General features: G+C 41.4%; 1 protein-coding gene across 3 annotated transcripts in view; it reads left to right on the forward strand.

Annotated features, from left to right (window-relative positions):
- The window catches only part of ADAM17 (ADAM metallopeptidase domain 17), a 66241-nt gene that overhangs the window by 32597 nt on the left and 20641 nt on the right, over nucleotides 1-13003 (forward strand). For 2 of the 3 annotated variants that reach the window (XM_002812303.5, XM_054547749.2), the window contains 4 exons: nucleotides 862-975; nucleotides 3925-4069; nucleotides 4178-4266; nucleotides 12084-12236. In XM_002812303.5, the coding sequence (XP_002812349.1) occupies nucleotides 862-975; nucleotides 3925-4069; nucleotides 4178-4266; nucleotides 12084-12236 (501 nt within the window). Of the gene's footprint in view, nucleotides 1-856; nucleotides 976-3924; nucleotides 4070-4177; nucleotides 4267-12083; nucleotides 12237-13003 lie in introns of all 3 variants that reach the window. The other variant, XM_054547750.2, reaches the window with a different exon arrangement.

Here is a 13003-nt window from a genome sequence, read left to right on the forward strand (position 1 = left end):
CATGCATGTAAAGCTGCCTCACTTGTTTTATTATAAATAGCTGCATCATGTTTGAGTTTCAGGGAACCAGTAAATTTTCTTTTTGCTTTAGGCATTTGGAACCAGTTGAAGAAACAGGAATAATATAGGAGATTAAAACATTAACTTCTTTACATCTGATGAAGGATGGATTGGAGGATGTGGTTTAGATGTGCATCATGGTGGGCTTCTAAGTAGTTCTATCCCAGATTTGACCTTGACCAGCCACCATCAAAACTGCAGAGTCCACCCCAGTAAGCTTACCACACAGTGGCAGAGGAGACCAGAATGGGCCTTCTCTGCAGGCAGGCAGGCAGGGAAGAGAGACACACAGAAACTCTGAGCTTGAGCATGGTTTCCTTCTTTATCTCACACTTACTAATGGGAGCCTTTGTTACTTTTTTTTTTCTTCTTTGCAGGTTTAGTATGAATTTGTCTGAAATGCACGTATAAGGAGAAGGCTCTATTCTTAGTCTTTTATTCCTTTGATGCACAAACAGATATATATTTTATTATTCTTTCCTAAATTGTCGACTATAGTTGTAATAAATATTTTAGGCTCCTGTAACCTAAGTTCTTATTTTTTCAAAACAAACATGGGTATGAAAATTTAAGAGTACATTTATAATATTATAAATAATTCATTGACATATGTTTTCCATACCATATGCTTCTCTGTTTGTTTCAAACATTGAATATTAGTACTGAAGAATTTATGAATTTTGGTTTTAAAATGTTTTTTTCTAGAATGATTCTTTTTTTGAACAGATAAAATAATGCAGTATTCAGAGTCTTCTGACTTATTTTGGAAGTGTTCTAAGTATATTATCTCTTTAAGTATAGATTCGCATTCTCAAGTCTCCACAAGAGGTAAAACCTGGTGAAAAGCACTACAATATGGCAAAAAGTTACCCAAATGAAGAAAAGGATGCTTGGGATGTGAAGATGTTGCTAGAGGTAGGTCTTAGAATCCTGGATATGGTCCTAACACCACTTTGTCATTTCTGATATGTGGATTGTATGTGTTTTAATGAAGGAGCATGTTAGAAAAGATGGACACCCAGAAGCAGTCTCCTCCAGCTGATCCAGCAGTAACCCCATGCCATGTAGCAGCATAGACTACAAATAACAAAAACTCTATGAAAAAGAAAAACGCTATAAAGAGCAATGCTTCCTTTTTTTTTTTTTTTTTGAGACAGAGTTTCACTCTTGTTGCCCAGGCTGGAGGGCAATGGCATGATCTCGGCTCACTGCAACCTCCATCTCCCAGGTTCAAGAGATTCTCCTGCCTCAGCCTCCCAAGTACCTAGGATTATAGGCATGCACCACCACGGCCGGCTAATTTTTGTATTTTTAGTAGAGATGGGGTTTCTCCATGTTGGTCAGGCTGGTCTCAAATGCCCGACCTCAGATGATCCGCCCACCTCAGCCTCCCAAAGTGCCGGGATTACAGGTGTGAGCCACCGTGCCTGGCCAAAGCAATGCGTCTTAACCTTAATATCTTTGAGGATCTAATGAGACAATCAGTGGATCTTCTCTAGAAAATAACATGGATACCCAATATATAGAGTTTTTGCACACTGTTTCATTAGTTCTGCACACTTAGTTCAGCTCTCTCTGAAGCTTATCAATTTATCTTTTAGGGCAGTAATTATCAAACAGGTTATGAACATGTATTGGAGAGTAGAAATATAGCTTGGAGATCTGAAAGTTCTCTACAGGAATTTAAAATTGTTGTGTTTTCTGGTGATTAATCTAAAGATGGCTAACTTAATCATTTTATGTCATTTGGAGTCTTGCTGTATAACAGGATACTGCCACGTGATTCCAGTGTCTTGAGTTTGTGTGTGCTATTACTTTGGTGTAGAATGACTTTCTATGAAGTGATAGTTTTTATCTTTTAATGTGTTGGTAAGTGTATTAGTTTCCTGTTGTTGCTTTAACAAATTATCACAAGTGGAGCAGCTTAGAACAACACTTGTTTATCCCATAGTTTGCATGGGCTAGTCCAGGTATGGTGTGGCTCATCTGGATTCTTGTTTAGGGTCTCATGAGGCTGAAATCAAGTTTTCAAAGCTTCAGTAGAATTAAAGGATATTATAACTATTCATCCAGATGGAGAAGCATAACGTGCAGCACCTGTGTGGTACTCATTCATACCTTGTCTAATTCAATCTGCTGAGCACCCTGAGAAGTTGATTGAGACAGCATCACTGTTGTGAGGAGGTTCAGCAAGTGTTACTGTTTATTCCAGCTGACATGACAAAGCAGCATAGGCTGGAGGACTTAAACAACAGAAGTTTGGGTTTTTACAGTTCTGGAAGATGGAAGTCCAAAATCAAGGGGTCAGCAGGGTTGATTTCTTCTGAGGCCACGGTACTTGTGGTGTAGATGCTGTCTTCTCCCTGTGTTCTCACATGGTCCTTCCCTCAGTGTGTGTGTATATTCTGATCTCCTTATCAGGACACCAGCCATATTGGATTAAGGCCCACCCATATGACCTCAGTGTACCTTAATTACCTCCTTAAGGGCCCTGTTTCCAGATAGAGTCACATTCTGGGGTACTGTTGAGGGTTAGGACTTCAACATTTGAATTTTGGGGTGGCACAATTCAGCCAGTAACAGGAAGATTAAATGACTTGTCTGATTAGTCATACAACTGGTGATGGCAGAGGTTGAATTGAGCACAGATCTCCTGACTCCTAGAACAGTTGAACCACTGCACCTGTCTGCTTTTCTGTGAGCCTCCAGACAGCCCATGGCAGGGGAGGAACCAAAGAGAAGAATGACTTATGTTGACAGATGCTCCTCTCCAGTTTTCTTCCCTAAGGCTCCTAGAATATTCTTAGAAGCCTCACCCTTTTACCACAGAAGTATCGGAATCCCCATGTAACCACACTTCATTCCTCATTTAGGGCTCTCTGGCCTCTCATTTAAAGCATTTTAAACATTGAGGGTTTTGGCTAGGCATGGTGGTTCATGCCTGTAATCCCAGCACTTTGGGAGGCTGAGGATGAGGCTAGTGGATTGTCTGAGCCCAGGAGTTCAAGACTAGCTTGGGCAGCATGGTGTAAAAAAACTACAAAAATTAGCCGGGCATGGTGATGCACGCCTTTGGTACCAGCTTCTTGGGAGGCTGAGGTGGGAGGTTCACTTGAGCCTGGGAGGTCAAGGCTGCAGTGAGCTGTGATTGCGTCACTGCATTCCAGCCTAGGTGACACAGTGAGACCCTGTCTCAAACAAACAAAATAAATCAAAACCACCCCCAAAATTAAGGTTTTTTTTAAACTTGGAGATGCTGGATGGTTATGGTAGAGGTTTTTAAAGTAATGTATGAAGCCCTTTTAAATGAAGAAAAAAAAAATCCTCTCAAAACTGCAGTGCTGATTTAAATGGATGTAAAATCTTTATTTTAGTAACATAAAACTGGGTATATATGCTTTTCTATAAGTGTATATTTATATAAATGACTGTATATTATGAAGCTCAAAGTTTAAGATTAAAATTTCTATAAAACCAATTGAATCCTTGATATACTTGAGAGGGATCTGTTTTGGTGTGGGGTGCTGCAATCCCCTTATCTAATTGGAGCATCTCTAGTCCTGGGCTGTATGTCTTGAACAGCCCTCGGAGGAGCAATGAGTTAGTTCTGAACAGCTGGAGCAAGCTCCTGAACTCTTCCCTTTTGTGCCCCTTGTCAGATGACAGTGTGTGCCTCTCACCTGTGCAGGTGGAGAAGCACTTTAGGGAAAGAACAAAGCATTGCACGAGGTTGTGATTGCTGGTGCTGAGCTGCAATGCCATCATGGTTCTGTTCTGGAATGTTTAGTTGATTTAGATTACATCTTTTAGTCTGATGTAATTGTTAATCTAAGAATGCTTTTTTTTTTTTTTTGTCTTTCAAAGCAATTTAGCTTTGATATAGCTGAGGAAGCATCTAAAGTTTGCTTGGCACACCTTTTCACATACCAAGATTTTGATATGGGAACTCTTGGATTAGCTTATGTTGGCTCTCCCAGAGCAAACAGCCATGGAGGTGTTTGTCCAAAGGGTAAGTTTTTCCATTTCTTGTGTGACTATGATGCTGGGATTATTAAGATGATTGGATTATAATTCTGTATTTAATAAGCAATTTATCTCTGTTTCCTTTTGACTTTAGCTTATTATAGCCCAGTTGGGAAGAAAAATATCTATTTGAATAGTGGTTTGACCAGCACAAAGAATTATGGTAAAACCATCCTTACAAAGGTATGTTCTTTTATTTCTAAAAGAATAGTGTTAGAGTTTATTGTAGTAGAACCTCAGTTATATATTTATGTAGGTATTTTTTTAAAAAATGTAATATATACTTTTTTTTAATTTCTGCCTAAATAAAATTTATGTATTTTTGTGGGATATATGAAAATTAAAGCATAAAGAAGAAAATAAAAATGGCCTGTCAGCCTTCTTTTGAAACATGTGAGGACCACTGCTTTTCTCGAACCCTCCGTCCTGGAGCCCTCTGACCTGCAGCAACTCTTAGAGCTCCCTGTCTCCTAGTCCTGTGGTGCAGCTGTCATTCAAGGCATCCCACACCCTCTTATTTTCAGAACCCCATGGTCTCCCTCTTTCTCAGTGCCATCATTTTGGTGTAGTGTATCTTGCAGGAGCTTCCTAAGAAAAGGTAGATGACCTGCATATTGTTGGGATTTCGTATATCTGAAAATGTCTTTATTCCACTCTTAAGCCTGATTGATAATTTTGGCTGAGTATATTCTTAGTTCTCATGTTCTCTGTGGTCTTCTGTGCATGTTGCCTCTAAAGAATCTGAAGTCATTTTGAGTTCTTATCTTTGTATGTCACCTGTTTTTTTTTCTGGACTATCTTAAGATCTTGTTTTTCTCCAGCTATGTCTGTTAAAATGTGTTTGACTACAAATAACAGAAAATTAAATAAGCAGTGGTTTAAATAAGGGGTTTATTTGTCTCAGTCAACAAGAAGTTCAGGGATAGCATTTTCTGGGTGGTACAGCAATTCAGAGGTGCCCTCAGTGGCTCAAGAACAAGCAGGAAGTCTTTGTCCTCATGCATGTCACCTCATGGTTTTAAGATGGTTCTCTTCTGTGTTGGAGAAAGGAGGAGAAAGAGAACATGGCTAGCCTACTCTGGCCCTTCTAAAAAGCTTCTCTGTAGGCCCCATCCTGGCTTTTGTTTACATGTTACTGGACAGCGCTGGGTCACCTGGCTGCCCCTTAGCCTCAACGGAATGTGGAAAGCTGGCTATTTTAGCGGAGTATATTGCTGTCCTGAGCAAAATTAGGGCTCATTAAGTAAGGAAGAAGGGGAGAGAGATATATTTTTGTGGGATATATTTTGTGGGATTTTGGTAGGAAATATTAGTATCTGATATACTGATTTTTAATTTTTATTTTTTTTGAGACAGAGTCGTGCTCTGTGGCCCAGGCTGGAGGGCAGTGGCACCATCTTGGCTCACTGTAACTTTTGCCTTCCGGGTTCAAGCAGTTCTCCTGCTTCAACCTCCTGAGTAGTTGGGATTACAGGCACCTGTCACCACGCCTGGCTAATTTTTGTATTTTTGTTTTAAGTAGAGACAGGGTTTCACAATGTTGGCCAGGCTGGTCTCATGAACCCCTGACCTCAAGTGATCCACTCATCTTGGCTTCCCAAAGGGCTGGTTGGTATACTGATATTTTGACTATGATGTTATACTTGGTGTATGTTTATACTTGGTGTAGGGTATGGGAAAATATTTGCAAAAGATACATCTGAGAAAAGACTGCTATCTGAAATATACAAAGAGGCCGGGCATGGTGGCTCATTCCTATAATCTTCGGCACTTTGGGAGGCCGAGGCAGGAGAATCACTTGAGCCCAGGAGTTTGAAACTAACCTGGGCAAGATGGTCAGACCCTGTCTCTACAAAATTAAAAATAAATAAATAAATAAAAATTTCCATATGTATAAAGAACTGTTAAAATCCAACAATAAGAAAATGAACAACCTAATTTAAAAATAGACAAAAGAGCAGACAGATACCTCCAAAAATATACAGATAGCAGAGAAGCATATGAAAAGATGCTCAGCGTCATATGTCATTAGGAAATTGCAAATTAACAATGAAGCTGGGCGTAGGGGTACATGCCTGTGGTCCCAGTTGCTTGGGAGGCTGAGGTGGGAGGATTGCTCGAGCCCAGGAGTTTGAGACCCATCCTGGGCAACATTAGTGAGATCCTGTTTCTATAAAAAACTTTTTAAGAAACCCAACAACAATGTGCTATTACTAGTAGCTTATTAGAATGGCTAAAATCCCCAGCACTGGCAACACAATTCCAACAAGGCTATGGAGCAACAGGAACTCTCATTAATTGCTGGTGGAAATGCAAAAATGGAACAGCCACTTTGGAAGACAGTTGGCAGTTTCTTTTCTTTTTCTTTTTTCTTTTTTTTTTTTTTGGAGACGGAGTTTCACTCTTGTCACCCAGGCTGGAGTGCAATGGCGCAATCTGGGCTCACTGCAACCTCTGCCTCCCAGGTTTAAGCGATTCTGCCTCAGTCTCCCGAGTAGCTGGGATTACAGTTGCCTGCCGCCACTCCCAGCTAATTTTTGTATTTTTAGTAGAGATGGGGTTTCACCATGTTGGCCAGGCTGGTCTCGAACTCCTGACCTCAGGTGATCTGCCTGCTTCAGCCTCCTAAAGTGCTGGGATTATGGGTGTGAGCCACTACGCCCGGCCATAAGAATGTTTATGGCAGCTTAATTCATAATTGATAAAACTTGGAAGCAACCAAGATATCCTTTAGTTGGTAAATGGATAAACTGGCACATCCATAAAATGAGAAAAAAATAAAAAGCTATTAGGCCATGAAAAAACATAGAGGAACCTTAAAAGCATACTACTAAGTAAAATAAGCCAGTCTGAAAGGCTATATACTATATGATTCCAAATATATGACATTCTGGAAAAGACAAAACTATGCAGACTATAAAATGATCAGTGATTGCTAGATGTTGGGGGAGGGAGGGACGAATAGGTGGAGAGCAGGGTAATTACTCTGTGTGATACTTTAACAGTCAGTATAAGACATTATGCATTTGTTGAAACACATAGAATATACAGCACAAAGAGTGGACCCTAACATAAACTGTGGACTTTGGGTGATTTAAAAACAGGTGGAAGCAGGAGCCTATAGTCCCAGCTACTCGGGAGGCTGAGGCGGGAGGATCACTTGAGGCCAAGAGTTAGAGGCTGTAGTGTGATAACTGCATCTGTGAATACCCGCTACATTCCAGCCTGAGCAACTTAGCGAGATCCTCTTTTTTTTTTTTTTTGAGATGGAGTCTCGCTGTGTCTCCCATGCTGGAGTGCAATGGCACTATCTTGGCTCACTGCAAGCTCCGCCTCGTGGGTTCATGCCATTCTCCTGCCTCAGCCTCCCAAGTAGCTGGGACTACAGGCACCCCCACCACCACGCCCGGCTAATTTTTTGTATTTTTAGTAGAGACGGGGTTTCACTGTGTTAGCCAGGATGTTCTCAATCTCCTGACCTTGTGATCTGCCTGCCTTGGCCTCCCAAAGTGTTGGAATTACAGGCGTGAGCCACCGCGCCCGGCCCAAGACCCTGTCTCTTTTATATATATAATATATATATATATATATTTTTTAAATTATACTTAAAGTTCTAGGGTACATGTGCACAACGTACAGGTTTGTTACATATGTATACATGTGCCATGTTGGTGTGCTGCACCCATTAACTCGTCATTTACATTAGGTATATCTCCTAATGCTATCCCTTCCCCCTCCCCCGACCCCACGACAGGCACCGGTGTGTGATGTTCCCCTTCCTGTGTCCAAGTGTTCTCATTGTTCAATTCCTACCTATGAGTGAGAACATGCAGTGTTTGGTTTTTTGTCCTTGCGATAGTTTGCTGAGAATGATGGTTTCCAGCTTCATCCATGTCCCTACAAAGGACATGAACTCATCCTTTTTTATGGCTGCATAGTATTCCATGGTGTATATGTGCTACATTTTCTTAATCCAGTCTATCATTGTTGGACAATGTTGAACAACAATGTAAAGTGGTATGAGAAAAGAAAAAGACACTAATTAGTTTTTGGGAACCTTTTAATTTCTTTTTTTGTTTTCTTTTTTTTTTGAGATGGAGTTTTGCTCTTGTTGCCCAGGCTGGAGTGCAATGGTGTGATCTTGGCTCACTGCAACCTCTGCCTCCCAGGTTCAAGCAATTCTCCTGCCTCTGTCTCCTGAGCAGCTGGGATTACAGGCATGCGCCATCACGACCAGCTAATTTTGTATTTTTAGTAGAGATGGGGTTTCTCCATGTTGGTCAGGCTGGCTCTTGAACTCCTGATTTCAGGTGATCCGTCTGCCTCGGCCTCCCAAACTGCTGGATTACAGGCGTGAGCCACCGTGCCTGGCCTCAATTTCTAAATTTATTTTTTTCTTATGGTATTTTGTTTTAGGGGAAAAAATCTCTCAAACCGTGTTTTTCCTCTATTCTCACATCACAACAGTCATCAACACAGAAGACTTGTGTGACCAGACCAAATGTGTGGGGATTTTCCCCCACATATCAAGCAGTAGACATCAGCTAGGTGTCCTCCAGTTCAATTCAAACACTCTCCACCCAGAATAGTGTCAGATTTCACAGCTTGAGGGCCCAGTCCCACAAGACTGACTGTTCCCTCCTCCCCACCAGTTACAAGTCTGAGCCTCCAGAACTTCTGACCAACTGGCTTCAGGTTGGGGTTTCCACAACCTCCTATTTGGGTCTGATTAATTTGCTTAAGTGGCTCACAGAACTCAGGGAAAAGCTTAACTTAGTTTATGGGTTTATTACATAAGATATTTTAAAGGATACAAAGAAGCTGGGTGCGGTGGCTCACGCCTGTAATCCCAGCACTTTGGGAGGCCGAGGTGGGTAGATATCTGAGGTCAGGAGTTTGAGACCAGCCTGGCCAACATGGTGAAACCTCATCTCTACTAAAAATAGAAAAATTAGCCAGGTGTGGTGGTGCATGCCTGTAATCCCAGCCACTCGGGAGGCTGAGGCAGGAGAATTGCTTGAACCTGGGAGGCAGAGATTGCAGTGAGCTGAGACTGTGCCACTGTACTGGTCAACAGAGGGAGTCTTTGTCTCAAAAAATAAAAAATAAAAAAAGAAAGGATACAAAGAAATAGCCAAATGAAGGGATACATAGGGCGAGGTCTGGAAGGGTCCCAAGTACAGGAGCTTCTGTCCCCATGGAGTTAGGATGTACCTCCCTCCTGGCACACGAATGAGTTCTGCACCTTCCTGTCAACCTCCACGTATTCAAAATGCTCTCTGGAAGCTCTCTGAATCCTGTTCTTTGAGATTTTATGGAGGCTTCATTACATAAGCACGAATGACAACTGTGTAGAAATGTGACTGGACAAAATGGGTATGTTCTCATACTAACCGACTGAGTGGGGAAGCCCACCAAGGCCTGTCCAGATTCTCCTTGACCTCTCTGTGCAGCATTCCTCCCTCCACAGTAAAGGGCAGGACCCTCTCTAGAATGAGAATGAGAATGAGGATCTCTGGACCCACAGTCAGATTAGAGTCCTGCCTTGGATCAGGTAAAAGGAGGACAGGAGAAGGTCAGAGAGAGAGGTTCTGTTTCCTGAGGATTGCCCCTGAGCCCTAAAGCACCCCAACATTATAACAAAAGACTGTAACCAGGGATATGGAGGGTTATAAGCCAGGAACCATGGACAGAAACATATATGTGTGTATAATAGCTCATGCTCCTTTACTTTTTTGGATTCACAACTTCTTAATGGCTTGATTTCATGACATATTTTCTTTGGTCTTCCAGAACTTTCCTCTTAAAAAAACACAGCAAAAAACAAAATTTGATTTGAAATTTTTGAGATTTTTTTTACAGTCATTAGCAAATCCACTAATGAATTTTCCCCAAGCAGTTAGGAGATCTTTCTCTACATTACACCTTTGGGATTTGAGTGCTTTTGCTAAAAATTTAAGTTTTTTTTCCCACTACAGTTTTAATATGAACATGTGGAAAGACTTCTTGTATAGAAAAATGACTTGCAAAATATTATTTTTTCAGGCTCCATGGAGTGATTCCCCCCCCTTAGGAAAAAAGAAATCAGGAATTTTAAGTTTATATGTATATATATTTATTTTATTTTATTTTATTTATTTATTTTAAGACAGACTCTCACTCTTTTGCCCAGGCTGGGGTTCAGTGGCCTATCTTGGCTCACAGCAACCTCTGCCTCCTGGGTTCAAGCAATTCTTCTGGCTCAGCCTCCCAAATAGCTGCGATTACAGGCGCCCACCACAATGCCTGGCTAGGTTTTATATTTTTAGTAGAGACAGGGTTTCACCATGTTGGCCAGCCTGGTCTTGAACTCCTGACCTCAAGTGATCTGGCCGCCTTGGCCTCCCAAAGTGCTGGAATTCCAGGCATGAGCCACTGTGCCCAGCCTTTTAAGTTTGATATTTTATTCAGATAAATATGGAAAAAAAATTTTAGCTTTATTGGCAAAATTTATTATTCATATAGAAATCATCTGATAATCTGATAGATTAAGTACAGCCCTGCAACTGGATTCTAATAAACCAAGTCCTCTAGGTCATTAAGATTGTTATTGGACATGAATTCAGTCATTGAGAAAATAAAACATTGTTTTGTTGTTCCTCAGTTGTGGTTTTTTTTTTTGTTTTTTTTTTAAGACAGAGTTTCACTCTTGTTGCCTAGGCTGGAGTGCAATGGTGCGATCTCGGCTCACTGCAACCTCCGCCTCCTGGGTTCAAGCGATTTTCCTGTCTCAGCCTCCCGAGTAGCCACCACGCCCAGCTAATTTTTTGTATTTTTAGTAGAGATGGGGTTTTACTATGTTGGCCAGGCTGGTCTCGAACTCCTGACCTCAGGCGATCCACCCACCTCGGCCTCCCAAAGTGCTGGGATTACAGGTGTGAGCCACTGCGCCCATCCGTATTGTTTTTTTTACCCCTTGCTTTTTTTTTCCTTTCTGCTGAGATGCTTTAGGTTTTAACAGGCATGTGATTGGGCCGAGGGGCGTGTGTGGAGGCTTGACAGTTAACTACAGTTAGCTTATTGCATTTATCAGCACCAGATTGTGTGTGGTTGAAATGGCCAAGATTTGATGTTTTGTTATGAATGTTCCAGTATATCTTATAAATTAATTTTCTTAAATTGATTTGTTACTATTTACAATAATGTTTGATAGTATTAAATGGAATCCTGCTTATTCTGTTAAATTAATATAATTGGTAGAAGAATCACAGTCCGGTTATTACTCTTTTTTGAGACAGTCTTACTCTGTCACCCAGGCTGGAGTGCAGTCGTGTGATCATAGATCACTGTAGCCTCAGCCTCCCGGGTTCAGGTGATACTCTCACCTCAGCCTCCCAAGTAGCTGGGACCACAGGTGTGCACCACCATGCCTGGCTAATTTTTTTTTTTTTTTTTTTTTGAGACGAAGTCTCGCCCTGTCTCCCAGGCTGGAGTGCAATGGCGTGATCTCAGCTCACTGCAACCTCTACCTGCTGGGTTCAAGCAGTTCTCCTGCCTTAGCCTCCCGAGTAGTTGAGATTACAGGCACATGCTTCCGTGCCCAGCTAATTTTTGTATTTTTACTAGAGACAGGGTTTCACCATGTTGGCCAGGCTGGTCTCAAACTCCTGACCTCGTGATCCGCTGGTCTCGAACTCCTGACCTCGTGGTCCACCTGCCTCGGCCTCCCAAAGTGCTGGGATTACAGGCGTGAGCCACCATGCCCAGCCCACCTGGTTAATATTTTTTTTTATTTTTGTAGAGATAGGGTCTCCCTGTGTTACCCAGGCTGGCCTTGAACTCCTAGAGTCAAGTAATCCTCCCATCTCAGCCTCCTAAAGTGCTGGTATTATAAGCATGCAGTTCTCATTCTCTTGTTGATCTGATTATAAGGCTCTATTTAAGACAGCATAGGCCCAACTGGCAGAAGTAGGTGATGGTTGGATATTGAGAAATAATGTTTTCTTTGCATGATCCTTAAGGAAGCTGACCTGGTTACAACTCATGAATTGGGACATAATTTTGGAGCAGAACATGATCCGGATGGTCTAGCAGAATGTGCCCCGAATGAGGACCAGGGAGGAAAATATGTCATGTATCCCATAGCTGTTAGTGGCGATCACGAGAACAATAAGGTATGTGTGTGTTGAGAATTTTTTATGTGGTTTGGAAAGAGGCTGTGTGTAATGATCATGAGAGCTCAGAAATGTATTCCATTCCTAGGCGTTCCCCTAGGGATGGATGTGCAAATTATAAAGTACCTTGAAACGTGGCTGTGTGTTTTGGGGTGAAGCACGGTTCATCTAAATCTGGTTAAAACTATCATTTGGACTTTGTTGTCAAGCTTAATGGTGTAGATTTGAGCTCTAGGAAAAATTACTAATAGTAATGGCTTTTTTTGGAGTTCTGGATTTCAGGGTCTGGTGGGCTCAGGCTTTATGTTAAAAATTTCTCATTTCATTTACAAGTTGTCATTCATTTTAACTCTACTGTACAATTTACATGTTTTTATTAACTTTTGCAGTTAAACACATAGTTTGCCTGACTACAAGCCTCATGGGAGAAAGGCCCTTGTCTGTCTTATTCATAGCTCTATCTCCAGTGCCTAGTAGGAGTATCTGGCATGTAACAAACATTTGTTGAATAATTAATTGAATCATTTACTATTGAGGGTTTCTGATAGAGAATACCAGTTGATCTGGGATACTGTAAAACACTTTCAGAGACTTTAAGAGTGCTGTGACTAACTCTTAGAGTCTGAACTAAAAGTTGTGTTAATAAATATCTGGTTCTTTCATTTTATTTGAAGTTAAACAGCATAAAGCAGTGTGAGGAAAACAATAGTTGGGCTGCTGAGTTAAAGAGGGTTAGTGGGGAGAGCTTAAAGGAGTCTGATTCTAAT

Source organism: Pongo abelii, chromosome 12 (genome assembly GCF_028885655.2).
Source record: "Pongo abelii isolate AG06213 chromosome 12, NHGRI_mPonAbe1-v2.0_pri, whole genome shotgun sequence".
NCBI lineage: Eukaryota > Metazoa > Chordata > Mammalia > Primates > Hominidae > Pongo > Pongo abelii.